The sequence below is a fragment of the Schistocerca piceifrons genome, chromosome X (genome assembly GCF_021461385.2).
Source record: "Schistocerca piceifrons isolate TAMUIC-IGC-003096 chromosome X, iqSchPice1.1, whole genome shotgun sequence".
Taxonomy (NCBI): domain Eukaryota; kingdom Metazoa; phylum Arthropoda; class Insecta; order Orthoptera; family Acrididae; genus Schistocerca; species Schistocerca piceifrons.
Genome location: NC_060149.1, coordinates 115,587,953 through 115,615,945, shown reverse-complemented (window position 1 = coordinate 115,615,945; position 27,993 = coordinate 115,587,953). Strand labels below are relative to the sequence as shown.

The 27,993-nt window shown below is 42.5% G+C and overlaps 1 protein-coding gene across 1 annotated transcript in view; it reads right to left on the bottom strand.

The window, feature by feature from the left end:
- LOC124722205 overlaps nt 1-27,993 on the bottom strand; it is a 272,233-nt gene that overhangs the window by 134,077 nt on the left and 110,163 nt on the right. The window contains exon 3 of the mRNA XM_047247401.1: nt 10,546-10,766. Coding sequence (XP_047103357.1) covers nt 10,546-10,766 — 221 coding nt within the window. The remainder of the gene's footprint in view (nt 1-10,545; nt 10,767-27,993) is intronic.

The following is a 27,993-nucleotide window of genomic DNA, read 5'->3' as shown; positions in this document are numbered from 1 at the left end:
GGCGAAGTGCAACACTTCAATAGATAAGGTAACCTAAAGTTGACGCTTGAAACCTCCGACGTTCAGTTGCGTGTTGTAACAAACACGGGCCACGGTCGGCGAGCAGCATCTGCAGGGACAGGTTTACGATGACGACCGTGTTTACGAGTGTGGCTGTAGTGCACTGTTGTGGTTTGGTCTAGCTGTCACAGTGTCGACGAAATGCAGCTGAAGCCTGCAGGGTGTATGCAGAGCGATACCCGGACAGAGAGCATCCAACGTGCCGCACATTGCAAAACATCTACCGCCAACTGTATGCTACAGGTATGGTCGTAGCACGCAAACGGGTCCGTAACAGGCCCGTCACAGGAGAAGCGGGTGCAGTTGGTGTGTTAGCTGCTGTTGCCATGAACCCACACATGAGTACACGGGACATTGCGAGAGCCGGTGGACTGAGTCAAAGTAGTTTCATGCGCATACTGCATGGTCACCGCTTTTACCCGTTTAATGTTTCGCTACATCAGCAATTACATGGTGATGACTTTAATCATCGAGTGCAATTCTGTCAATGGGCATTAACAGAGAATGCTTTGCAGTTCTACCTGTTTACCGATGAAGCGGGTTTCACAAACCACGGGGCAGTGAATCTACGGAACATGCATTACTGGTCCGTGGACAATTCTCGCTGGCTCAAACAGGTAGAGCGACAGCGACCGTGGACTGTAAATGTATGGTGGGGAATCATTGGCGACCACCTCATTGGTCCTCACTTCATTGCAGGGGCCCAAACAGCTGCAACATACATCGCGTTTCTACAGAATGATCTGCCAACGTTGCTCGAAAATGTCCCACTGGAAACGCGTCGACGTTTGTAGTATCAGCATGATGGTGCACCTGCACATTCCGCAATTAACACTAGGCTGACCCTTGACAGGATGTTCGACGGGCGTTTCATAGGACGTGGAGGACGCATAAATTGGCCAGCCCGTTCTCCTGATCTTACACCTCTGGACTTCTTTCTGTGGGGTACGTTAAAGGAGAATGTGTACCGTGATCTGCCTACAACCCCAGAGGATATGAAACAACGTATTGTGGCAGTCTGCGGCGACATTACACCAGATGCACTGCGGCGTGTACGACATTCATTATACCATAGATTGCAATTGTGTGCAGCAAATGATGGCCACCACATTGAACATCTATTGGCCTGATATGTCAGAACACACTCTATTCCACTCCGTAATTGAAAACGGAAACCACGTGTGTACGTGTACCTCACCCCTCATGGTAATGTACATGTGCGTCAGTGAAAAAGACCAATAAAAAGGTGTTATCATGTGGACGTAATGTGCTGTTCCAGTCTCTTCTGTACTTAAGGTCCATCACCGTTCCCTCCGGATGTAATTAACATTTTACAATGCAACAAACGGCACTGATTACGTATTTGTTTATATGTTCAGATGTGCTAACAAAACTAACGGGGTTCCATTTAAAAAAACGTAGGTTTGTGTTAAAAAACATACTTCCGTGCATTTTTGTATGGTTTGTATTAACCAATTACACTAGCCCCTCTCCTCACGTTCGGTCTGTGGAATCGATTCGTCAGTATTTGATGTGGTTTACGAAATATATCCAGCGGTAATGATAGGTGACTCACCCTGTATTTGAAACGAAGATCTTCTGCTGGCTAACATTCGACGCCGTGTTGCTCCACCCCTTGCATTGTAGCATGACTGAAACATCTAACATGTGGTCCAGACGTTACTGCTCAAGTCACCCTTCTGTTCAGCTGAGGCTCTATGTAGTCATCCAGTGAATGACGAGGGTTCCAGCGAGGACCCACTGCAAACTTCAGCTGGTTTGAAACATCGTCAGTTCGTTTCACGCCAGTAGATACCTTTCTTCATTCTAATCGGTTGATCCCTACCTCATGGAAGCTGTTCGTGAGGTGGACGTGATATCGTCTTCAAGGAGAAACCAATCGCCGAAATATTGACTGTGGGGCCTAAAAATAAGTTGGGTTACCTAGACGCGATATTTCACAGCCCTACAATTACCCTCGATAGCAATGACAGGCGTGCGACATCTGTAGTTGACAACGGCCCAAAATATCGCTAATCGCCTTGTCTGCAGAACCTGTGGAATTGTGTGCCCGAGTAACTGGCCATCTCCACACTCTTCTACGATGCTCATAAAGCATTTCACAATTCCTGCACTCCTTGGTGAAGAGAAACTGACGCCACTTAGCCTGGTTCCATTCCAGGTGTTTCCTTGCGTCTGCAGCTCGTGGTCGTGCGGTAGCGTTCTCGCTTCCCGCGCCCGGGTTCCAGGGTTCGATTCCCGGCGGGGTCAGAGATTTTCTCTGCCTCCTGATGAGTGGGTGTTTTGTGATGTCCTTAAGTTAGTTAGGTTTAACAAGTTCTAGGGAACTGATGACCATAGATGTTAAGTCCCATAGTGCTCAGAGCCATTTTGTTTCCTTGCTCACTTTCTTTATAACAAAATTGATTGTGGAAATGGCTGTGTGCTGTCCGGGTAGACAGCACGCACCCAGTTGCCTCCAATGAGCCAGGACGTAGCTCTTTCGTGTTCCAGAATTGTAAACGTACCACAGGCTGTGGCTAAGCCATGTCTCCGCAATGTCCTTTCTCCCTGCTGTGCTAGTGTTGAGCGGTACGCAGTAGAACTTCTGTGAAGTTTCGGAGGTAGGAGACGAGGTACTGGCGGAAGTACAGCTGTGAGAAGGGGGTCGTCAGTCATGATTAGTTGGATTAGTCGGTAGAGTACTTGCCCAGTTCGAGTCTCGGCCCGGCACACAGTTTTAATCTGCCACGAAATTTCATATCAGCGCACATTTCGATGCAGAGAGCAAATTTTCAGTCTGGGAACTTGGATAAAGTTTCTCATATTTGTGAGTGTTAGTGTAAATAAGGGAGTAGTACCCTCTTTTGTATCAATTCTATACGTAGATAATACCTACTTCATTTATTCATTTACGTGGGCCAATTTTACTTCATCCGTTGCGAGAACTTTAAATTACGTAACTGAGCAAATGTGGGGCTATCTAACTGCCGGGAAGTCCAGTTGGCATCGGAAATCGATTCGATAAGACACTTCGAGGCTCGTAGCCGACAAATTGCAATGTAGATGGTACAAAACTTTTTTGACAATTTAATTACTTGTTGCAAATTTTTCAGTTCAGTTCCAAAGCAGTGATAACAACTTGAGGTATCGCATGCTACTTGTCAGACGATTGGCATGCGGTGGTACGAAAACCAGTGAGTATCGGTTGGCTTTGGCCTCACATTGTACATTGTATCAAGTTTGATTCCATAAGGAACCGTTGTACATAACGACCGTAGACTGTTGTAGCAAAGGATGTGAACACAGCAATATGTCGCAATCCTACTGTTTTTTATTACTATTTCATATCCAAATTTCAGTTATAAATAGCCATCTTCAGTGCTAAAATACAAGGAAATTACAGAATCAGAATTGATTAATATAAAACAATAAGTAAAACTCAGTGTCTTGAAAGGAGGGTATAAGATGAACATCAACAAAAGCAAAACGATGAGAATGGAATGTAGTCGAATTAAGTTGGGTGATGCTGAGGGAATTAGATTAGGAAATGAGACACTTAAAGTAGTAAAGGAGTTTTGCTATTTGGGGAGCAAAATACCTGATGATGGTCGAAGTAGAGAGGATATAAATGTAGACTGGCAATGTCAAGGAAAGCGTTTCTGAAGAAGAAAAATTTGTTAACATCGAGTATAGATTTAAATGTCAGGAAGTCGTTTCTGAAAGTATTTGTATGGAGTGTAGCCATGTGTGGAAGTGAATCGTGGACGATAAACAGCTTGGACAAGAATAGAATAGAAGCTTTCGAAATGTGGTGCTACAGAAGAATGCTGAAGATTAGATGGGTAGATCACATAACTAATGAGAAGGTATTCAATAGAATTGGGGAGAAGAGGAGCTTGTGGCACAACTTCACTAGAAGAAGGGATCGGTTGGTAGGACATGTTCTGAGACATCGAGGGATCACCAATTTAGTATTGGAGGGCAGCGTGGAGTGTAAAAATCGTAGAGGGAGACCAAGAGATGAATACACTAAGCGGAATCAGAAGGATGTAGGCTGCAGTAGGTACTGAGAGATGAAGAAGCTTGCACAGGATAGAGTAGCATGGAGAGCTGCATCAAACCAGTCTCAGGACTGAAGACCACAACAACAACTAGTAAAACCCTAGGTTATCTAGTAGTACTGATCCAATATAGTCAACATCCCATTTGAGTGAGCTACAATTTAACAGGCTTGCAGCAGTACGCATCAACATTGGACTTTGCTGGTGTATAGCCAGAAGGAAACTCAAGTTGTTTTTTACTACAAATACAGCAGGCGCAGTTTGCGTCATGTATTGTAAGTAACGACCTCTATATTACGAACAAAACTAACCTTGTTTCTTACAGAAGCAGTAGTTTAAAACCTTTTTTTAATAAAATGATATTAGTAATTATAGTTGCATATTATCTTTAAAACACATCAAGAAATGCCGACTTACAATGTGTTCGTTCACATATTAATGGTGAAGCGACCAGGTATGAAACTACTACACATGTAATAACGCGGTTAGTTAATTTGTAATATAAGGGGCGTTACTTACACTATATGTCGCAAACTGAGGCTGCTGTACTTGCGGTCGCAGGTTCGAATCCTGCCTCGCGCATGGATGTGTGTGATGTCCTTAGGTTAGTTAGGTTTAAATAGTTCTACGTTCTAGGAAACTGATGACTTCAGCAGTTAAGTCCCATAGTGCTCAGAGCCATTTGAACCATTTTTTTGCTGTACTTGTCGTAAACAACGACATCAGTTTCCTTCTGCCCATGCACCAGTAGTGTCATTTGGTGACATATACTGTTGCGAGTTTGTTGGATTATAACTCACTCAAATGGGATGTTGACTATAATGGATCACTGTGATTGGACAACGTGGTGTTTCACTTGTTGCTTTAGATAAATTCTGTAATTTCATTGCACGAGGGTTGTCCAGAAAGTAAGTTACGATCGGTCGCGAAATGGAAACCACCGGGAAAATCCGGTAAAGCTATACACAGATGTGTTGGGCAGTGTCTCCAGTATGTCTGTCGATCGTGTCGCGTTGCCCTTTTCAATTTTGAGTGAACAGTGAGCACATAAAGCTGCGTAGGGAATAGCGTCTCCCTCAAGTATGAGGGCCTGGTTAAAGATTTCGCCTGTGTCATGCAGCCCACATAACACCACTGTCGACCAGTTCCTTCTTCATGCCAATTCTCCGCCGCACACTGCAGGGGCAATGAAGACGCTCCTGCAGCGTTTCGGATGAGAAGTATTTGATCACCCACAATACAGCCCGTAATTGGCTCCCCCTGAGTCTCTTCTGCTCACAAGAACCGCTGGCTATGAAGACAAAATTTTTCCACAGACAAATAGCTGCAGACCAGTGCAGATAACTGGCCGAAACCACAGGGCGGCTAATTTCTATGACGAGGATATTGGAAAGTTGATACAACACTACGACAACAATCGAATATGGAGCAGCGACCATGTAGAGAAGTAGGTGGAAGGTGTACCTAACTGCTGCAAATAAAACATTTCTGGTTTTCACTGTGGTTTCCATTTCGCGACCAATCGGAACTTACTTTCTGGGCAACCCTCGTATTTTAGGAAAGAAGATGGCTATTTATAGCTGATATCTGGGTATGCTATAATACTACAAAACCAGTGGTATTGCGACTGATTACTGTGGTCTTGTCCTTCCTTGTATCACACACTGTAGGTTTAATAAGTTCTTTCACAGACCTAGTCAGCTGAAAGAATGTGGAATTGACGGTATTAATGCAGAAAGTAAAGTTTAAATCACTGGACATTTCGGGGTAAAGGATTCTGTATATTGCTTCTTCCCTTTACGTTCACGAATGGGTTTACGAACTGTGGCCTCCTAAAACTGTCCATGTGAGCTACTTTTCTCCTTCCTTATTTCACCTTCACGAACGCTAGAAGTATAAAGACCTTAAGAATACCTGTTAGACTCTGGCCTGAAAACCACTTCTAGCACTTTTTTCAAAACATTTGCGCTTGATGAGTCGTATTTTTTCGTTATTTGCTTGTTAAGCACTGACAGCATCTTTTACATTTAAACAGTTACTGCCATACGAGAGTGTCCTAAACAGTCGCGTTCAAAGAAGGACTATACTTACCTCTTATACAACATCTCACAAAGCATGGGGCGGAGCAGCAGTTTCGAGCAGTCTGCTATTAATTTGAATATTGTGGGTTTTTTTTCACTTGAGAACAAAGTTATGTTTTTAGGCTTATAAGGCTCATTCTTTCGTGGCCTGTCCCCCTTGAATCAGAGCCTACACACATTCCTATGTACAGGGTGTTGGAAATACCCGTTACAGACTTCTAGGACTTGTAGAGGGGAGTGAGTAGGAATAGGAACCAAAGTCCTGAAACATATTGTTTCCGTGCTACAGCCGTTTGAAAACATCTTTGCTACGAAGGTATGCAACAGAGTAATCATAGTGGGGGCTGGTTACGTCGGACAGGATGATGACATTTGACGTGGTTCCTACGTCTCTTACCTGGTTCGAGCCTCTTTCACGTGTCAGTGTTTGTTAGAGCAACATGGTTGATTACACGTTTGCAGAATGCGCCGACATAACCCTTCTGAATGACGAAACTCACAGTAACGGAAGAGCTGCTTGTCACCTGTATCAAGATCATTCTGTACAACGTCCGACTACATCGCATACTCTTTTCGCCACAATTAAACAACGGTTTCGACGAACAGTACCTTCACGGTCAGCAGGTGTGACTGCAGTGATCTAAGGAGCATCCGCACATCCGAAATGGAAGAGGTCGTACTGCATTAGGTAGACGGGAACCCGTCAACGTGTACACGAGCAATTTCGTTGGCTATTAATGAGGTTATAAATTGTAAGACATTTCCAGGGGCAGAAGTGGACACTGACCACAACCTATTAGTTATGAACTGTAGATTAAAACTGAAGAAATTGCAAAAAGGTGGGAATTTAAGGAGATGGGACCTGGATAAACTGACTAAACCAGAGGTTGTACAGAGTTACAGGGAGAGTGTAAGGGAACAATTGACAGGAATGGGGGAAAGAAATACAATAGAAGAAGAATGAGTAGCTTTGAGGGATGAAGTAGTGAAGGCAGCAGAGGATCAAGTAGGTAAAATGACGAGGGCTAGTAGAAATCCTTGGGTGACAGAAGAAATATTGAATTTAATTGATGAAAGAAGAAAATATACAAAATGCAGTAAATGAAGCAGGAAAAAAGGAATACAAACGTCTCAAAAATGAGATCGACGGGAAGTGCAAAATCGCTAAGCACGCATGGCTAGAGGACAAATGTAAGGATGTAGAGGCTTATCTCACTAGGGGTAAGATAGATACTGCCTACAGGAAAATTAAAGAGACCTTTGGAGAAAAGAGAACCACTTGCATGAATATCAAGAGCTCAGATGGAAACCCAGTTCTAACCAAAGAAGGGAAAGCAGAAAGGTGGAAGGAGTATATAGAGTGTCTACACAAGGGCGATTACTTCAGGGCGATATTATGGAAATGGAAGAGGATGTAAATGAAGATGAAATGGGAGATACGTTACTGCGTGGAGAGTTTGACAGAGCACTCAAAGACCTAAGTCGAAACAAGACCCCGGGAGTAGACAACATTCCATTAGAACTACTGACAGCCTTGGGAGAGCCAGCCGTGACAAAACTCTACCATCTGGTGAGCAAAATGTATGAGAGAGGCGAAATACCCTCAGACTTCAAGAAGAATATAATAATTCCAATCCTAAAGAAAGCAGGTGTTGACAGGTGTGAAAATTACCGAAATATCAGTTTAATAAGTCACGGCTGCAAAATACTAACGCGAATTCTTTACAGACGAATGGAGAAAATGGTAGAAGCCGACCTCGGGGAGATCAGTTTCGATTCAGTAGAAATATTGCAACACGTGAGGCAATACTGACCCTACGACTTATCTTAGAAGCTAGATTTAAAAAAGGCAAACCTACGTTTCTAGGATTTGGAGACCTAGATAAAGCTTTTGACAGTGTTGACTGGAATACTCTATTTCAAAATCTGAAGGTGGCAGGGGTAAAACACAGGGAGCGAAAGGCTATTTACAGTTTGTACAGAAACCAGATGGCAGTTATAAGAGTCGAGGGACATAAAAGGGAAGCAATGGTTGGGAAGGAAGTGAGACAGGGTTGTAGCCTCTCTCCAATGTTGTTCAATCTGTATATTGAGCAAGCAGCAAAGGAAACAAAAGAAAAATTCGGAGTAGAAATTAAAATCCATGGAGAAGAAATAAAAACTTTGAAGTTCGTCGATGACACTGTAATTCTATCAGAGACAGCAAAGGATCTGGAAGAGCAGCTGAAGGGAATTGACAGTGTCTTGAAAGGAGGGTATAAGACGAACATCAACAAAAGCAAAACGATGATAATGGAATGTAGTTGAATTAAATCGGGTGATGCTGAGAGAATTAGATTAGGAAATGAGACACTTAAAGTAGTAAAGGAGTTTTGCTACGAGGGCTATCCACAAAGTACATTACGTTTTGGAATTAAAAATAAATAAAGTATTGGAAATTTTTTTTATTATATACAGATGAAAGCCACACTTAAATAATACTTTTCTACATAGTTGCCATTTAAATTAAGGCACTTATCGTAGCGATGGACGAGCTTGGAAATTCCTTCGTCGTAAAATTCGGCCGCCTGCGCCTTCAACCACGTGGTTACCCCTTTTGGGACAGACAAGATGTGATTTTTGTGGATTTCCTGGAAAGAGGCACTACAATAAACTCTCAAAGGTATTGCCAAACTCTGCAAAACCTCAGAAGAGCAATACAAAACAAGCGCAGGGGAAAGTTGGGCTCAAAGATCTTGCTGATTCACGATAACGCCCGGGCCCACACGGCAAATGCCACTCGTGAAATTCTCGAATCTTTTAAGTAGGAGTTGTTTCCTCATCCGCCGTACAGTCCCGACCTGGCACCGAGCGACTTCCGCTTATTCCCAGCAATGAAGAAGTGGTTGGCTATGCAGCGTTTTGATGACGACGCACAGCTTCAAGAAGAGGTAACCACGTGGTTGAAGGCGCAGGCGGCCGAATTTTACGGCGAAGGAATTTCCAAGCTCGTCCATCGCTACGATAAGTGCCTTAATTTAAATGTCAACTATGTAGAAAAGTAGTATTTAAGTGTGGCTTTCATCTGTATATAATAAAAAAAGATTCCAATATTTTATTTATTTTTAATTCCAAAACGTAATGTACTTTGTGGATAGCTCTCGTATTTGGGGAGCACAATAACTGATGATGGTAGAAGTAGAGAGGATATAAAATGTAGACTGGCAATGGCAACGAAAGCGTTTCTGAAGAAGAGAAATTTGTTAACATCGAGTATAGATTTAAGTGTCAGGAAGTCGTTTCTGAAAGTATTTGTATAGAGTGATGCCATAAATGGAAGTGAAACATGGACGATAACTAGTTTGGACAAGAGGAGAATAGAAGCTTTCAAAATGTGGTGCTACAGAAGAATTTTGAAGATTAGATGGGTAGATCACATAACTAAACCGAGCGAGGTAGCGCAGTGGTTCGACACTGGACTCGCATTCGGGAGGACGACGGTTCAATCCCGCGTCCGGCCATCCTGACTTAGGTTTTCCGTGATTTCCCTAAATCGCTCCAGGAAAATGCCGGGATGGTTCCTTTCAAAGGGCACGGCCGACTTCCTTCCCCGTCCATCCCTAATCTGATGAGACCGATGACCTCGCTGTCTGGTCTCCTTCCCCAAAACAACCCAACCCCCCCCCTCCCCCCACCACATAACTAATGAGGAGGTATTGTATAGAATTGGTGAGAAGAGGAGTTTGTGGCACAACTTGACTAAAAGAAGGGATCGGTTGGTAGGACATGTTCTGAGGCATCAAGGGATCACCAATTTAGTATTGGAGGGCAGCGTGGAGGGTAAAAATTGTAGAGGGAGACCTAGAGATGAATACACTAAGCAGATTCAGAGGGATGTAGGCTGCAGTACGTACTGGGAGAAGAAGCAGGTTGTACAGGATAGAGTAGCATGGAGAGCTGCATCAAACCAGTCTCAGGACTGAAGACCACAACAACAACATTAATGAGTGGAAGTGTAAAAAAAAAAAAGTGTACTGAGACACGCCTAATCAATTACTTGTATAAATGGTCGCCTTGTCAACATGTTTTGAAATGGCTGTAACAAGCAAATGGTACGTAACCGGACATGGGTTCCCGTTCAAAATATCATCTACTTACTCCCCCTACAAGCTCTAGAACTTAGTAACGGGAATTTTCGAACACCCTGTATACAGGTGGTATAAAACTCTTCTTCGTTTAGCAGTTTATAGCTACGCTCAGAAAATGCTTCTGCATTTACGAATAGCTTCTAGCAAGTCACGAGAAGTACGTGCTGCAAGAGACTAAGAAGTTTTGTGGCTGACACAGGTAGGTGGTCTCACCTGAAGCTGGTGCCGTCGGGTTGGAGGTGCGTGCAGGACACAAATAAGACGTCGCCGCCGTTGGCGTCCCAGAACGGTTCGTGGTGCAGGGTGCCGTTGGGGTACAGAGCGATGGCGCGCTCGCAGTGCGCCGCGCGCACCGAGTCGCCGCTGCGCGCCATCACCGTCGCGTGGAGCGTCTCGATGCGCGGGCAGATGCGCACGCACTGCACGTTGCGGGCCTGGAAAAGAAAAGCCGTGCTTACACCACACCACCTGGCAGACTGCGGCAAGTCGATAAAGAGAGTAGTAGAGAGGGGGAGTGATATACAGGGTGGTCCCACGGATTTTCTCTGCCTCGTGATGACTGGGTGTTGTGTGATGTCCTTAGGTTAGTTAGGTTTAAGTAGTTTTAAGTTCTAGGGGACTGATGACCATAGATGCTCAGAGCCATTTGAACCATTTCATTTTGATCGTGACCGGGCCAAATATCTCACGAAATAAGAGTCAAATGAAAAAACTACAAACAACGAAACTTGTATAGCTTGAAGGGGGAAACCAGATGGCGCTATGGTTGACCCGCTAGATAGCGGATATCAAAAGCGTTTTTTTTTTTTTAAATAGGAACCCCCATTGAATGATTTACTTGGACCACTTTTTTCGCCTTGTGATAGATGGCGCTGTAATAGTCACAAATACATGGCTCACAATTTTAGACGAACAGTTGGTAACAGGTAGGTTTTTTAAATTAAAATACAGAACGTTGGTACGTTTGAATATTTTATTTCGGTTGTTCCAATGTGATACATGTACCTTTGTGAACTTATCATTTCTGAGAACGTATGCTGCTACAGCGTGATTACCTCTAAATACCAAATTAATGCAATAAATGCTCCAAATGATGTCCCTCAACCTCAATTCATTTGACAATACGTGTAACGACATTCCTCTCAACAGCGAGTAGTTCGCCTTCCGTAATGTTCGCACATACATCGACAATGCGCTAACGCATGTTGTCAGGCGTCGTCGGTGGATCACGATAGCAAATATCCTTCAACTTTCCCCACAGAAAGAAATCCGGGGACGTCAGATCGGTGACGACCAATCCACCAGTCATGAAATATGCTATTCAATACTGCTTCAACTGCACGCGAGCTATGTGCCGGACATCCATCATGTTGCAAGTGCATCGCCATTATGTCATGCAGTGAAACATCTTGTTGTAACATCGGTAGAACATTACGGAGGAAATCAGCATACATTGCACTATTTAGATTGTCATCGATAAAATGGGGGCCAATGCTTCCTCCCTTAATGCCGCACCATACATTAACCCGCCAAGGTCGTTGATGTTCCACTTGTCGCAGCCATCGTGGATTTTCCGTTGCCCAGTAGTGCATATTATGCCGGTTTACGTTACCGCTGTTGGTGAATGACGCTTCGTCACTAAATCCAACGCGTGCAAAAAATCTGTCATCGTCCCGTAATTTCTCTTGTCTCCAGTGGCAGAACTGTACACGACGTTCAAAGTCATCGCCATGCAATTCCTTGTGCAGAGAAATATGCTACGGGTGCAATCAATGTTGATGTAGCATTCTCAACACCGAAGTTTTTGAGATTCCCGATTCTCGCGCAATTTGTCTGCTACTGATGTGCGGATTAGCCGCGACAGCAGCTAAAACACCTACTTGGGCGTCATCATTTGTTGCAGGTCGTGGTAGACGTTTCACATGTGGCTGAACACTTCCTGTTTCCTTAAATAACATAACTATCCGGCGAACGGTCCGGACACTTGGATGATGTCGCCCAGGATACCGAGCAGTACACATAGCAGACGCCCGTTGGATATTTTGATCACAATAGTCATACATCAACACGATATCGACCTTTTCCACAATTCGTAAACGGTCCATTTTAACACGGGTAATGTATCACGAAGGAAATACCGTCCGCACTGGCGGAATGTTACGTGATACCATGTACTTATACGTTTGCGAGGTGCCTATTTGCTTCCACCTTTGTGAACCGATAGCATAAGTTCTAATAAATGTTCACCAGCCTGCAGTCCTCTACAGTTGTGGTCCCCTGCGCAGTAAACAGCACGTAAGTCGTGAATCGGTTATTTTGAATCTGTAAGAAACTCTTAGCGACGAACTGTTATTTTAGGAATAATCAAATTTCCAATCACTTTGTTTATACTGGATGCCACTCACTTTTTATTAGCAGAACACGAAGAGCTGTACAATTACATTCCACTTTATACTCACAAATAATTTCTATTCTTACAGGTAATTACAGCCCTCACATTTACAAACTAGACACTGCCAGTTAAGTCTTAACCGATACCGCGGCAGACATTATGTCCGTCCTCTGAGACTGCCGAACCAGCTCTCACATTTAAAAATCATAGATTAATAGTAAAGTCTTAACTGAAATCCACCGCGGCAGACAACTTGTTTGTCCTCCGAACCAGCTCTGATCTTATAGCTGAGCCACTTCGCCGGCAATCCAAGTTAGGCGCGATCCGAAGATCACCGAAGTGCTTGTCTGCCTTATCGTTTAGCAGTTTATTATTTTGCTGATTATTAATGCTTGTGAGGTAGTAGAATGATAGCACGCTATTGAGAGATGCTTTAATTTGAAATGTAAGGAAATATGCTGTTTAGTTTATCTAATATTAATAACAGAAGATCATCATTTTAGCACCCAACTTCCGAATGCAGCAGCCAATTGCGGAGAAGGACCACAATTTGGGCGGTCTTCCTCACGATACCCGTACCAAACAAAGCATCTGTCATCGATACCTCACACCACAATACATCTTGCCACTACTGCCTTCACAAATGCTCTAAGATGAGCTTCTTGTACCTGAGTATGATTACTGCAAAGCCAGAGATATTAAACGTCGATGCGCCTGCAACGCACACATGTTCTGTGTACAAGGGCGCGGAAAGGTCATAGAGATTTAGACAACTGTCGTAAATTGATGCTAAACTTCTTACAATTTTACTTAATTTTATCCACAGTACTTATTGTTGGAGCCGTGACTGATTTACATTCGTAAAAAAATAAGAGACGGAATACCAGCCTTCAACCACAAATGCTCTTTGTGTTTAAAGCAAGATGCATCTCCATCTCTGAGGGCTGATGCACAATTTACTTTCTTTCCACATTAGAATTGTAAAAACATAGGAATTCAGATTTCACACAAAATTCAGAGCAGAAATTAGCACGGATTAGAAACTTTCTTCCACTCACGCTAAGTCAGGGTGAGCGGAGTATCACTGAACCGGAAAATACAAAGGCGTTCAATAAGTAATCCATCACTTTTTGAAACTTCCTGGCAAATTAAAACTGTGCGCCGGACCGAGACTCGAACTCGGGGCCTTTGCCCTTCACGGCCAAGTGCCTGCGAAAGGCAAAGGTCCCGAATTCGAGTCTCTGTCCGGCACACAGTTTTAATCTGCCAGGAAGTTTCATATCAGCGCACACTCCGCTGTAGAGTGAAAATTTCATTCTAGAAACAACCCCCAGGCTGTGGCTAAGCCATGTCTCCGCAATATCCTTTCTTCCAGGAGTGCTAGTTCTGCAAGGTTCGTAGGAGAGCGTCTGTGAAGTTTGGAAGGTAGGAGACGAGGTACTGGCGGAATTGAAGCTGTGAGGACGGGGTGGGAGTTGTGCTTGGGTAGCCCAGTTGGAGCACTTGCCCGCGAAAGGCATAGGTCCCGAGTTCGAGTCTCGGTCCTGCACACAGTTTTAATCTGCCAGGAAGTTTCATATCAGCGCACACTGCGCTGTAGAGTGAAAATTTCATTCTACATCACTTTTTTCTCGAACATTTTCAGTTGGAAAAATGCTGAATCATTGGTGGGACATCGTAAAATATTCCCGCTTCAGACAGTATAGCTTCATGGAGTTCCGATAGGTGGCGGTGCTATATGTAACCTTTAAACTGACATCTGTAATGGAGTTGCGTTCCAAGCAGAGAGCTGTCACTGAGTTTCTTTGTGTGGAAGACCAAGGCATAGCAGAAATTCACAGGCGCTTGGAGAATGTCTGAGAAGGCCTGGCAGTGAACAAAAGCACGGTGAGTTTTAGGACGAGGCGTCTGCCATCATCCCAACAAGGTCGTGCAAAAATATCCGATCTCCCGCGTGCCGGCGGCCACACACGGCTGTGACTTCTACAATTTTGCTCTCATTCGACGTGATCGAGGGATCACAAATAAACACCTGGCTGCTCAACTGCATGATGGGGAGGTTATTGATGCACCAATACATTGGCTCCGACCTAGATCAGCAGAGTGGCCATACAGACCCTTCCAGGAAGGTGGCCTAAGGCCGTCGCATTGAACGGAGATTATGTTGAGAAATAGCGTTTTGTAGCCAAAAGAGTTGGGAATAATATGGCATATTAGAATCCTCAATAAAAGTAACCTGCCTTCCGAAAAAAAATGCGGCATTACTTATTGAACGCCCCTCGTATATCGTCCACTTTAAGTTAGACAACCCAACTTACTTCGTCCGCCCTGACTGCGGATGCCTACCTTAATGTTTTCTGAGTCCGTTTCTTTTTGTTCAGGCTGTATGTTGAAGCCACACAACCTCAATCTAACTTTCATAAAAGGCAGAAGACATGAGAACACAAACTGATGAATATACCCTACTGGTCATTAAAACTGCTACACAAAGAAGAAATGCAGACGATAAACGGGTATTCATTGGACTAATATATTATACTAGAACTGACATATGATTACATTTTCACACAATTTGGGTGCATAGATCCTGAGAAATCAGTACCCAAAACAACCACCTCTAGCCGTAATAACGGCCTTGATAGCCCTGGGCATTGAGCCAAACAGCTTAGATGGCGTGTACAGGTACAGCTGCCCATGCAGCTTCAACACGATACCACAGTTCATCAAGAGTAGTGACTGGCGTATTGTGACGAGCCAGTTGCTCGGCCACCATTGACCAGACGTTTTCAGTTGGTGAGAGATCTGGAGAATGTGCTCGCCAGGCCAGCAGTCGAACATTTTCTGTATTCAGAAAGCCCCGTACAGGACCTGCAACATGCGGTCGTGCATTATCCTGCTGAAATGTAGGGTTTCGCACGGATCGAATGAAGGGTAGAGCCACGGGTCCTAACACATCTGAAATGTAACGTCCACTGTTCAAAATGCCGTCAAAGCGAACAACAGGTGACCGAGACGTGTTACCAGTGGCACCCCATACCATCACGCCGTGTGATACGCCAGTATGACGATGACGAATACACGCTTCCAATGGGCGTTCACATCGATGTCGCCAAACACGGATGCGACCATCATGATGCTGTAAACAGAACCTGCATTCATCCGAAAAAATTACGTTTTGCCATTCGTGCACCCAAGTTCGTCGTTGAGTACACCATCGCAGGCGCTTCTGTCTGTGATGCAGTGGCAAGGGTAACCGCAGCCATAGTCTCCGAGCTGATAGTCCATGCTGCTGCAAACGTCGTCGAACTGTTTGTGCAGATGGTTGTTGTCTTGCAAACGTCCCCATCTGTTGACTCAGGGATCGAGACGTGGCTGCACGATCCGTTACAGCCATGCGGATAAGATGCCTGTAATCTCGACTGCTAGTGATACGAGGCCATTGGGATCCATCACGGCGTTCCGTATTACCCTCCTGAACCCACCGATTCCATATTCTGCAAACAGTCATTGGATCTCGACCAACGCGAGCAGCAATGTCGCGATACGATAAACCGCAATCGCGATAGACCACAATCCGACCATTATCAAAGTCGGAAACGTGATGGTACGCATTTCTGCTCCTTACTCGAGGCATCACAACAACGTTTCACCAGGCAACGCCGGTCAACTGCTGTTTGTGTATGAGAAATCGGTTGGAAACTTTCCTCATGTCAGCACGTTGTAGGTGTCGCCACCGGCGCAAATCTTGTGTGAATGCTCTGAAAAGCTAATCATTTGCATATCACAGCATCTTCTTCCTGTCGGTTAAATTTCGCGTCTGTAGCACGTCATCTTCGTGGTGTAGCAATTTTAATGGCCAGTGATGTACACAATAAGTGTGTATGGAACAAATATAACAATCTGTGCCAAATGGGGAATTCGAATTCGGTTTTTAAACATGATCTGAGCTGCTGAATCACCAATGTAATGAATTTATGAAAATATTTCACTGATATTTCATGCGAACTTTCATTGATTTCAACCGAATCGATTTCATTCATTAGGCATATACGAGATGATTCAAAACTCCACAGACAAACTTTCAGATGCGGTCGTATGGACAAAAGAAAGGAAAAAACCTAGAAACCATGAGCTCCAAACTGCGCACCTAAGAAAAGTGAGTACTTGTTCATTTTCGCTACTGTGAGACACATATTTACATAAAGCTACTTGCTTTCGACATTTTGAGAGCTTGTAATATGGACCTAAGGAAGGAAAAAATGTACAGGAAACATGAGCTCTAAAGTGCATACCTTAAAAGCTGTGAGAACTTGTTCATCTTCCGCACTTAAAACACATCTCTTCTACTATGCAAGTGCTCACAGCTACTAAGGCATAAATTTCAGAGCACATATTTACTGCACACTTTTTCCTTGTTTTGGCTCATACTACTTCCACACAAAACAGCAAAGAACTTGCTGTAGAGGAGATGTGACTCACAGTATCGAAGATAAACAAGTGCTCATAGCTCTTAAAGCATTTTGTTTTGCTACATATTATTTTCATGATTTGGTCCATACTAGCGCCTCTCAAAGTTTGTCGGTATAGTTTTGGGTACGGCATCTAAGACAGGCGACCCCGAATACATCCATTATGAATAAATATATCGAGGTGCGGTTTTGACCAAGTTATAGCGGACGATATCGCTAATTTCCTGGCGTTCGCAAGTATTCTTTGATCTTTTATAGATGCCGAATTACGAAAGTTTTCTCTCCTGACTTTCTTCTTCTGAAATTTTCAGTTGTTGTAGGTCTTCCTGTGTTTCTTTTATCCAATTGGTCTTTAATATGCTTGCATTAACGATGTTAAGAATTTTCGTTTTGACACTGCTTTCATCCAGTCCATAGAACCGTAAGCGTCTTTTCTTAAATTTATCTGTGATGTTGTCTGTGTATTCGTAGAGTTCTTTTATAGGTCGTCTGATCAAAGTCCCGTCTCGGTGAACAGCGGAGTAGATTTCTCTAAGAATTCTTCGTTCTTGTTTCTCCATGACGTGAATTGTTGTCATTCCTCTAATAACGGTGGTTTCTGCCGCATACAAGGCTTCTGATAAAATAACCGTGTTGTAATGCCGTAATTTTGCGTTATGAGACGTTTCTCTTTTGTTGTGATGATTCCATGTCAGTTTGTACGCCTTTCTCAGTTTGAATATTCTTTCTGTGCTGGAGATGTGTTCATTCCTGTGGGATGGATGATTTCTCCTAAATACTTGAATTGAGTAACCTCTGAGATTTTTTCATAGCGTATTTTCAAGTGGAAGTTGTCCGGCTGATTTGATGTCCATATACTAAGCTTTCTCATAATAAATTCGGAATCCGGTTTTACAGGAGATTTCATGTAGTTTATCTAGCACTGGCTCAGTTTCATGTCTGTTGTCTGTTAGTATAATCAGGTCGTTAGCAAAGGCCAAGCATTTCAGAGCGACACTTTTCCCTTTCTCTTTTCCAATTTGGGTACCTCTGGCATGCTTTCCCAATCTCTGATTATTTTTTCCAGTACGGTGTTCAACAAGAATGGTGATAAGCCGTCTCCTTGTCGGAATCCTGTGTAAATTGTGAATGAATTTGAGATTTCTCCCGTGAATTTCACTTTTGAGGTGGTTTCTGGTAAAGTGTCCTGGATGATGGCTGTGTATTTCTATCGACTCCTAATTTGTTTGTTTGTCAACAGAATAGTAAATTTTTTTGAAATCCAGGAAAGTGACTGTGGTGTTCCTCCTTCGTCTGATGAGTTGTATGGTTTTGGGGTTCCATATCTGTTAAATAGAGGATCTCTCTTTCCTGAATGTCGCCTGATACTCACCAATCTGTGGATCCGCTTGCAGCTCATGCTGGTTCAGCAATGCTTTAAGGAGCTTGTTATAAATTTCTGGAAAAAGTGGGATTCCTCTGTAGTCGTTCGGATCTGGTTGTCTTCTTTCTTGTGGACTGGATGTATCTAGGCTCTATTGCATTCTTTTGGGATTTTATCTGTTTTTCAAACTTTTGATATTATTCTGTGAATTTTTGCTTTTGTGTTTTTGCCGTCTAATTTCCTTAATTTTGCAATAATTCCACCTTGCTCAAGTGTTCTATTTTTTAAAATGATTTGCTTATTTTTAATATTTCTTCATGTGAAAGTGGAAACGAATCAGGGTTTGGTGCTAGCTTTACACATCGAAGTTGTTCAGATGTTTCTTCGCAGTTTAGGGGTGCACTGAAATATTTTCCTAGAATTTCACAATTATTCTTTGTATTAGTTTCCAAGGATTCGTCAGGTTGTTGCAAGCATAGGTTAGGAGGTTGGTAGCTAGCTAAATTTTCTCTAGAGGTTTTGTGAAAACTGCGGGTGTTATTCTCGGTAAAGTCTTGTTATATTTCAGCCAACATCTTAGTACTGTATTTTCATTTTTCTTGTCGAATACTTTTAGGGATGTTTCCCCGTACGTCTACGAATACCTACCACGTTCTTGTTGTTTTATGACTCCTGAAAACATTCCATGTTTTAATCCCATATTCGACAGCGTGATCGCATCTGACCTTCCACCACCTATGTTTTCTCCTTCTCGGGGGTTGATCTAATTTTGTTTGCTTCACATTCTCTGCGAGTTTAGACCAGTTTGTGGTACCCATCCTACGGATTTCTTCGATAGTAGTTTACTTGTTGAGTACTAGGTATTCGAGATCAGTCCGAAAACTCTGGGTTACTCTTGTCCTTTTTCTGTTTAGCTGAAATTCTACTTTGGTTTGGAGTAAGTGGTGGTCTGACTCGAAGAAATCTCTACTAGTTTTTACATTGAGGACTTCTTCGGTGTTCCTCTTAAAGATAGCAGTATGGTCAATCTAGAATTCTTAGAGCGTTTTATTGTGGGATCTCCACGTCTTTAGTTTTTGAGTGAGTTTCTTGAATTGTGCTGAGATAATTTTCAGATTAAAATTTTGTCAGAAGATTATTAGGTAATCCCTTTTTTTTCACCGGTTGTGAGCGGTGTTTTTCCTGTGTTTCTTTTTCGTGATTTCTTGTAGAAATTCAAAGAAGTCTTCTAACAGCCGTGGTCTTTTCTATTGTAGACATTTGTTGGTGCGTGCACGTTAATCAGTGGGTATGTTTTGTTTCCTGATTTTATTGACAGTGTTGAGAGTCTTTCTGAAGGCGACATAAAGTAATTGACTGAATGTGTGATGGATTTGTAAACTGCAAAACCTGTACCAAATTGTTTCGGTCCTGTGTTGATATTCACTGCAAGTTTTCCTTTATAGAACATGTAAGCCTCAGAGTTGAAGTGTTTTTCATATGTGAACCGGGTTTCTTTCAATACCATAATTTTGAAACTGAATCTGTCCGGATATTGGTTAGGTGCTTCAGTTTCCCCCGTTCAGTAAAGTGTTTACGTTCAGTGTACCCATTAAAAGCTTCTGTTTTGTTCGAAGATGTTTTGAGAAACTCCGAGCCTTCCCTGCGTGGCATGCCTGGTCCCCCAGAATCCTATGGCCAGAACGGGAATCCAATCTATTGACTGGGGACGGGGATAGTGGAATTCTTTCCTGTTGTTCTGCCATGGTCACTTTAATTTCAAGAACTTGTTTGGGTAGTTTCAGGTGGAGAGTGCGAGAGTGTAAGACTTGATTGTTGAGATCAAGCCGTATATCTAACAGCCGCACCAACTAAGCGAACAAACGCTGACCAACAGCCATTGGTACCAGATCAGACGCTGTTGGGTTTTGTGAGAGTATCTGCTCCACCCTGAGTATTTCATTTCCCGAGTACCACCCATATCTGGGAAGCTTTCTCCTATAAGCCACCCGGGGAGGCGATCTAACAACCCGACACGGGCCTGTACATAAGCTTCAAGAGTGTTCACACCAAAAACTTGAAGGAAATACATTTCAGTACGCCCTCGTAGTATTTAATTTCTGCACATATTCAATGCAGTAATATTGTCGTTAAAGGTAAACATTGTACTTTTTTATTTGACGATGATAGCTACAAAAGGCTAGACACTGTTTTATGTGCTTTATTATTTGTATATACTTCCTGTGTGAATTAAATGTTTTTAATTATTATTGTATCTGTCACTTTTCAAAACCACGTGGATTTCATCACTTTTGATTCATATAACGAACTACATATATAATCTACAAAATTTCTCTACATATATGTGGATTCGTTGTTTGGAATATGACATATGGACTGAAACGAATCTATTAACACCTTTAATAGCTCATTATCGAGTTGTCCGATACAGTATATACTGGGCATTACAAAATTTTGGACTATATTATAAGTTTGGAGCTTAGAGATACCGAAAAAATGGTCGGAAATTTTCCGGAGGTAGGAGGTCTTGAATGAGTGATGAGTATGAAGCACGAGTTTGTGAAACGCATAATGTTTCTGCCGTACCGTGATATTCAATCACTTGTGATATGTCCACGGTGATTTCTTTTCCCATTGTGTTACATGGAATCGGTATATGAAACCACATTACGGAATGAAGAGGGGCTGGTTAGTAACGTCCTAGCTGCCTGTTTTATTGTGCAACAGACAGCAAGCATTTTTGAGAGTATAGTAAAACTATATGCTCCGTTGTAACACATGAATTGTACAGTTGCTATAAGATTTTTTGGTGTTACCTATGAGTTATTCCAACAAAAAATACATATTAATTTCCGAACATTATTTCCTTAACTCAAAGTACTCCGCTACCATCTATATAAATCCGACAATCCAGTTTTTGGATACCCTACACACAAGTTTAAACGGCCGAAATAATTTGTAGGTGACAATGATTCGTCAAGTTAGGAAATAGACGAGAAATTCAAACAAAAACTTTCGCTCTCAAAAGCTGACACACTGTTATTACGAATTACCTGCGTGGCAGGGTTTTAGAAGTAAAATTTGGGAACATGGAGCGTCATAACCTGTATCTCTCAAGATATTCTTTATGAAAACATTCTAGCCGGCCGGTGAGGCCGTGCGGTTTTAGGCGCTTCAGTCTGGAACCACGTGACCGCTACGGTCGCAGCTTCGAATCCTGCCTCGGGCATGGATGTGTGTGATGTCCTTAGGTTAGATAGGTTTAAGTAGTTCTAAGTTCTAGGGGACTGATGACCATAGATGTTAAGTCCCATAGTGCTCAGAGCCATTTGAATTTGAAAACATTCTAAGCTTGACGATAAGCAACTGTAATAAATAAACAGCGAAAGCAGACAAGCTTATTACCGGTTCACGGGGCAGAGGTTCAATTAAGGAACTTAAATGGCAACACAGTGAGCTGTTGAGTCTTTCAGTAACATTCAGCCGAATTGTATCCAGCGAAATATCGAAGTAAATATATAAATAAAAGTAAACGATAAGTAATACTCGTGCATAAAATTCGTTAATGGTTACAAATCAGGTCAGTTGCTCCCTTGCTGACAGAGTTGCCTCACAAAGAGCCCATATAACTTCAGGTCACGACCGCCAAATGGTGTTTACAGCAGTTGAAATCGCAGACGAGGCCAATCTCGGACGCGTGATATTGGCTGTTAGTGGTATCATGAAAACGGGGTGTACTGGCCGTAACTAGAACACCCTGATGTGTAGCAACAACTGCTCCAACGTGAAATGATAGATTGGCAAAGGCTACGTGAATCCTAAATGGCAAGCACTGGACGTCGAACCGGAACAATAGCAGTACTAAACATTGCAAACATGCATCATGTTTGATTCCATGGGAATCAATATTTATTACATTTACTTGCGTTGCACTCCCTTCAGCTAGGGAGGGACGAAATTTTAAAGAGCGCAAAATAGCTGATAGGGGACGTGTTAACGTTTTTGTAAAATAAAGCAATTGTTGCGTTGTGTATCGAGTCTCATTTATATGGTGATAATGGACATTCCTAACGTAATGAAGCGGCACGGAAAACAAGTGCACGGTTGAAGGCACGGATGTCGGCAGTGTAAAGATCCACCGCTGTGCTGAATACTTCAACTCGCTCCTTTCAGCGATGCTCGTAAAACTTAATAGTTTGTACATAATAGTGTCGTAAAACCGCGCGGGTAGTAAATTAAACTTGACAATCGCTACAGAGACATTTAGAAAAGTAGATGGTGATATCGGAGCTTCAAACGATACTACGGGATAGCTACGAAGAGGCATCATAAAATTAAAGTGGAAACGACACTTTTTGCTTGCCTGCGACCAATTCATAGTTTGTCACAAGCGTAACTGTTTTTACGGGTGCAATGACAACGTGTGCGTTTGAAGGAAAATGTGGCTTTTATGTTCTTGTGCATGAAGTCAACAGCGTACATCGTCACCGTCCTTTACCTTTCTTGCAAAACGCTGGCGAAAAAATTGTCTCTTCAGAAAATGATGGTACTCAATACCTCCGAAATGAGCACTCCACAACAAATAAGTTAAAGTCGTCCTACAAATACGAACAGTACTTCGCATAGTAGTTTATGTGTGGTTTATTTTTTCTTCGTTTTCTTCTTCTTCTTCTGCTACAGCTACTACTACTTTTTTTTTTGTTCTTCTTAGCTTCTATGGGACTCGAAGCTCCCGTGTCGATCTCACGTGCGACTTCCCACCTTATACTTATGCCCGTCCTGTTGCATATTGTTTTAATTTCATTTACCTATGTACTCCTGCATCTCACCCTCGGTCTCTTTCAGGATGACTTCTCCATGAAGTGGTTTGCACTTCTACAAAAAGAGTGATATATGCAACAATGGCGTTATTGAAACTATTGTGATAGAACCGGAGATGACACAACGGTAGCCTGACAACAGAATCTATAAAGTAACTGACGTGATGTTCGGGATATACATGGGATATTCGGCCAAAACTTAGCCATTAGTTAATCATAATTTTAACTAGGACCTTTACTGTTTACTTACAGTGCCAAATTACTCGTTGGTGAGCGTGGGGGCTAGATACCGGCTAGGGTCAGATAAACTTCCCATTACAACTTTGTGATTCGATACTGTCTAAGGTTATTCAGAGTACTATAAACAATCTCGCCCACTGGATGCATTTAAAAGCGCGTTAAGCCTCATTTATACAATTACAAATGTATTCATTATATGCTCAGGAACGCTTTTGTAATATCTGTATAACAATTAATTATAGGAGGAAGTGACAATAATGAAGAGGACCCTATGAAAGATTTTAGATACCATTCCAACTATTCCACAAATTCTGTTAGAGAATAAAATGAGTCGTAAGTGGTGCATATATGCAGAAAACCTTCTAATGCCAAGATATCTGATAGGACAGGAGCCGAAAAAAGAAAAATCAGTACAGCAAATTGTTATGATATACGTGTTCCTGTTACTATCTATGAATCAATAATTTTCTTAATTTACAAGTAGGTGAACAGTGAAAAGGTACTTTATGCACATACATGATACGGTATATGATAGTTCCTTATTTTGACCAATTTATATTTTTTAGTGAGGAAATTACACATTACTAACCAATTACCGGAAAATGTAAAGACTATGCAAAAATGTGGAAGAGAATAATATAAATAACTGATGAACAAACATGAGAATTCTGCCGATCGCAGCATCGAAAGAGCCCTGGATCTCGACGACCCGTTGTACGCATTTCTACGTGGAACCTGTGAGTTTACTGTTGGACATCCGTGCATCCTTTCTGACGTGTCCACTTCAATGATGTCCAGTTCGCAACACTAGCATGAAGAAAGGTAGCAGCATTGTACACAAAAAGAATAATATCATTCTGGGACCTACAACTTCCCTGTGGTACCAGTATTTTGAGCAGTTTGTGTCAATTGCCCTTACTGTTGACATTTATGACGGCTCCACAGCACCAAGTTTCACCTTTGACCCCATTGATGCACGTAAGTGTGATCTAGAACATGGCTATGAAGCATTGATAGTAGAGGTTAAATTAATCGCACCAAGAGGAAAACAAAGAAATTGATGACACGCAGTATTCAAATGTTAGAAAAAATTTGAATATGACAAGAAACTTAGATCATTCATGGTAGGTATGCAAATGGTACAATTAAAGAGAGAAGCATCTCGTTGCTTGGATAAGGTATACATAAAGAAAATGATGTTGAAGAAGTAAAATTAACGTAGTCTTTACTGAAACTACGTCCATGTATAAGAACAACATGCAAGCTGGCGTTCATAATTCCTTTGTCCACTGGTATTTCCTATATTTGTGTAGTTCCTAAACGCGGAGTCAGAAGCGCTTTTGCTGAATCCTTTTTTTCTTTTTTTGAAATCTGGTTCATGCAAGGAAAAGAGTTTTTATCTAATTAAATATTTATTCAAACAGTTTTCGTAACAGTATAAAGACATTATGAAATTGATCCGCATTTCGTGAATCCGGAATGACGTCATCTATCTAGGAAAGACACACACACACCGATTGTTACCTACATAAGAATTCGAATCATCATCCTAGGCAGAAGAGAAGAGTCATAAAAACTTTATTGGACAGAGCTAATAACATCTGTGAGCCAATTTACTTGTAAGATGAATTAAGCCATTTGCGAACAGCTTTCAAGAGAAATGGGTACACTGACAAGGAAATAGATCGAGCACTCCACCCTAGAAGAAAAGTGTCCGAAAATACACGACAACAACAACCGTCGGCTGGAAAAGTTTTTCTTCCATTTATTCATAACATCACGGACCGTATTGGTAAAGTTTTGGCCAAGTTTGAAGTGGAGACAATCTTTCGACCTACCAAGAAAATTAGAGAAAGTTTAAGATCGGTGAAAGACGCACGACACCCCTTAGCTAGCCAAGGTGTGTGTAAAATTCCGTGTAGCTGTGGCATGGTTTATATTGGAACAACTAAAAGGAGTGTTAATACCCGCCAAACGGAACACAAAAGGAACTGTAGATTGCGACAGATTGACAAATCAGCTGTAGCGGAACACGTTTTCAAAGACGGTGATCACGATATAAAATTTAGTGAGACAAACGTGATAGCTAGGCCCTCACATTATTATACTCGCATGTATAGAGAAGCTATAGAGATCTACAAGCACGGAAATAATTTTAACAGAAAAGAAGAAGGATTAAAACTAGACAAGATATGGCGGTCGACTTTGTACCAACGAAGTGACAGTCTAATCTAGAGAGATAGCACTAGCCAGAGATAGTTTTAAAGTCGAAAGCACGTGTCGAGTGGTGACGCAATCTAAGCGCTCTATATAAGCGGGACCACCAGCGCCTAGCAGCCAGTCGCCGACTCACCTCAGATGTTGCCCGCAGTAGGCAACGAAACGTCAGGAAGGAGAAGGAGTTTTATATATGGACCACGGCAATTCAGCCCGGAAGTTTTAAATAATGATGACGTCATCTGTTCATGACAAATGAAAATTTGTGCCGGACCAGGACTCGAATATGGATTTTCTGCTTATCGCCAGCGGTCGCCTTAACCACTTCGGCTATCCGAGAGCGCCTCCAGGACCGACCCAAACTTCCGTATTTCACAACCATTACGCTCGCACATTTCATGATACCTGCACAGGTAGGGACTAATATTTTATCGTCATTTTAGCCCGTCGTGGTACGGATATAGCATGACATTTCTCCCATCCATATGCGGCCGAACAGTTCACTAAACGTGCAATGGCTGTTGTGAGTTCTGACTGGTTAATATGAGACATAAGGCCCTACACTTCTCTCCTAAACCTCATAGACAAAAGAAATAAATGCATGCAACGATAGCGCTATGAACCAGCACAACCGTGCAGTGACGAATTTCACTCAATGTGCCTTTTCTTTAACCTAACAAAAAAGCAACCGGATACCCTAGGATGGAGAGGAATATGGACGAAAGCAAATGATAATTAGTATAAAATTATCTAAACATTTGAAACTTCCTGGCAAATTAAAACTGTGTACCGGACCGAGACTCGAACTGTCTAAACATTTATTACAGAAGTTCAGATACAGAAGGTTAACATTATTCACTACCCATGCTTAAAATCAGAGCCGGCTGGTGTGGCCGAGCGGTTCTAGGCGCTTCAGTCTGGAACCGCGCGACCGCTACGGTCGCAGGTTCGAATTCTGCCTCGGGCATGGATGTGTGTGATGTCCTTAGGTTAGTTAGGTTTAAGTAGTTCTAAGTTTTAGGGGACTGATGACCTCAGATGTGTAGTCCCATAGTGCTCAGAGCCATTTGAACCATTTTTTTTTTAATCATAAACCTAGTATAGTACATTAGTTGCGATAATTGGACTCATTTGACTCTGGAGATTTGTTTTCAGGTTTGTGATGTTGTGACAGGGAACCGGACATGCACATTACCAAAAGAACCTACACAGACTGAACTAGGTGCTTCGCAACCCTAACCACTTTTGAGAAACCAAAGAAAGGAGTCTGTAACAGACGCTCCACTGACTTTATTATATGACTACGTAGGTGGTTCGTGGTTAACACAAGATCCAAGTGCTCGATCTAAAATTTCACACGAAATATTTAAAACACACCATCGATAGTCACAAAGAACGTAGTGAATCACTGCCTAGCTCTGCTGTCGCTGATGCTTTCAGGTTTGTACGCGAGGTAACACAAATTTCAACGCGAATTAACACATGTTCTTGTAGGAACGTCAGTAGTCATCGAAGCCTGGAACAAGAGTGTCCTCTTGCCAAGAAATAACGGCCCTCGCTGGACGCTAAGTCCGGAGCAAAAATGTTATGGTGCAGGCGATCTCCGCCTACCTCCGACCCCCACTACACAACGAAACACTAATTTTATTCTCGAATTCTTCCATTTGGTCCGTGTTTGCATACAAAAACAACAATATGGGAACTGTGAGTCTGCCTTGATGCAAAACACTTTTGTTATTTTTTTTATTCCCCAAATTAATTTCAGCGATATTTGTCGTTGTTTTTACAACGAAACACGCTAAGCCAAACAGAGGGACTGGAGAGAAAGCACAGGATGCTTACGGCCTCAGTGCCTTGAGGACAGAGGACTTTCGGCCGGCCGGTGTGGCCGTGCGGTTCTAGGCGCTGCAGTCTGGAACCGCGTGACCGCTACGGTCGCAGGTTCGAATCCTGCCTCGGGCATGGATGTGTGTGATGTCCTTAGGTTAGTTAGGTTTAAGTAGTTCTAAGTTCTAGGGGACTGATGACCTCAGAAGTTAAGTCCCATAGTGCTCAGAGCCATTTGAACGATTTTTTTTGACAGAAGACTTTCAAGGAGATTTTGGTAATTTCCTCGGGCTATAACCTCGACAACAATTAAAAGCCTTGGTTCTGAAAACA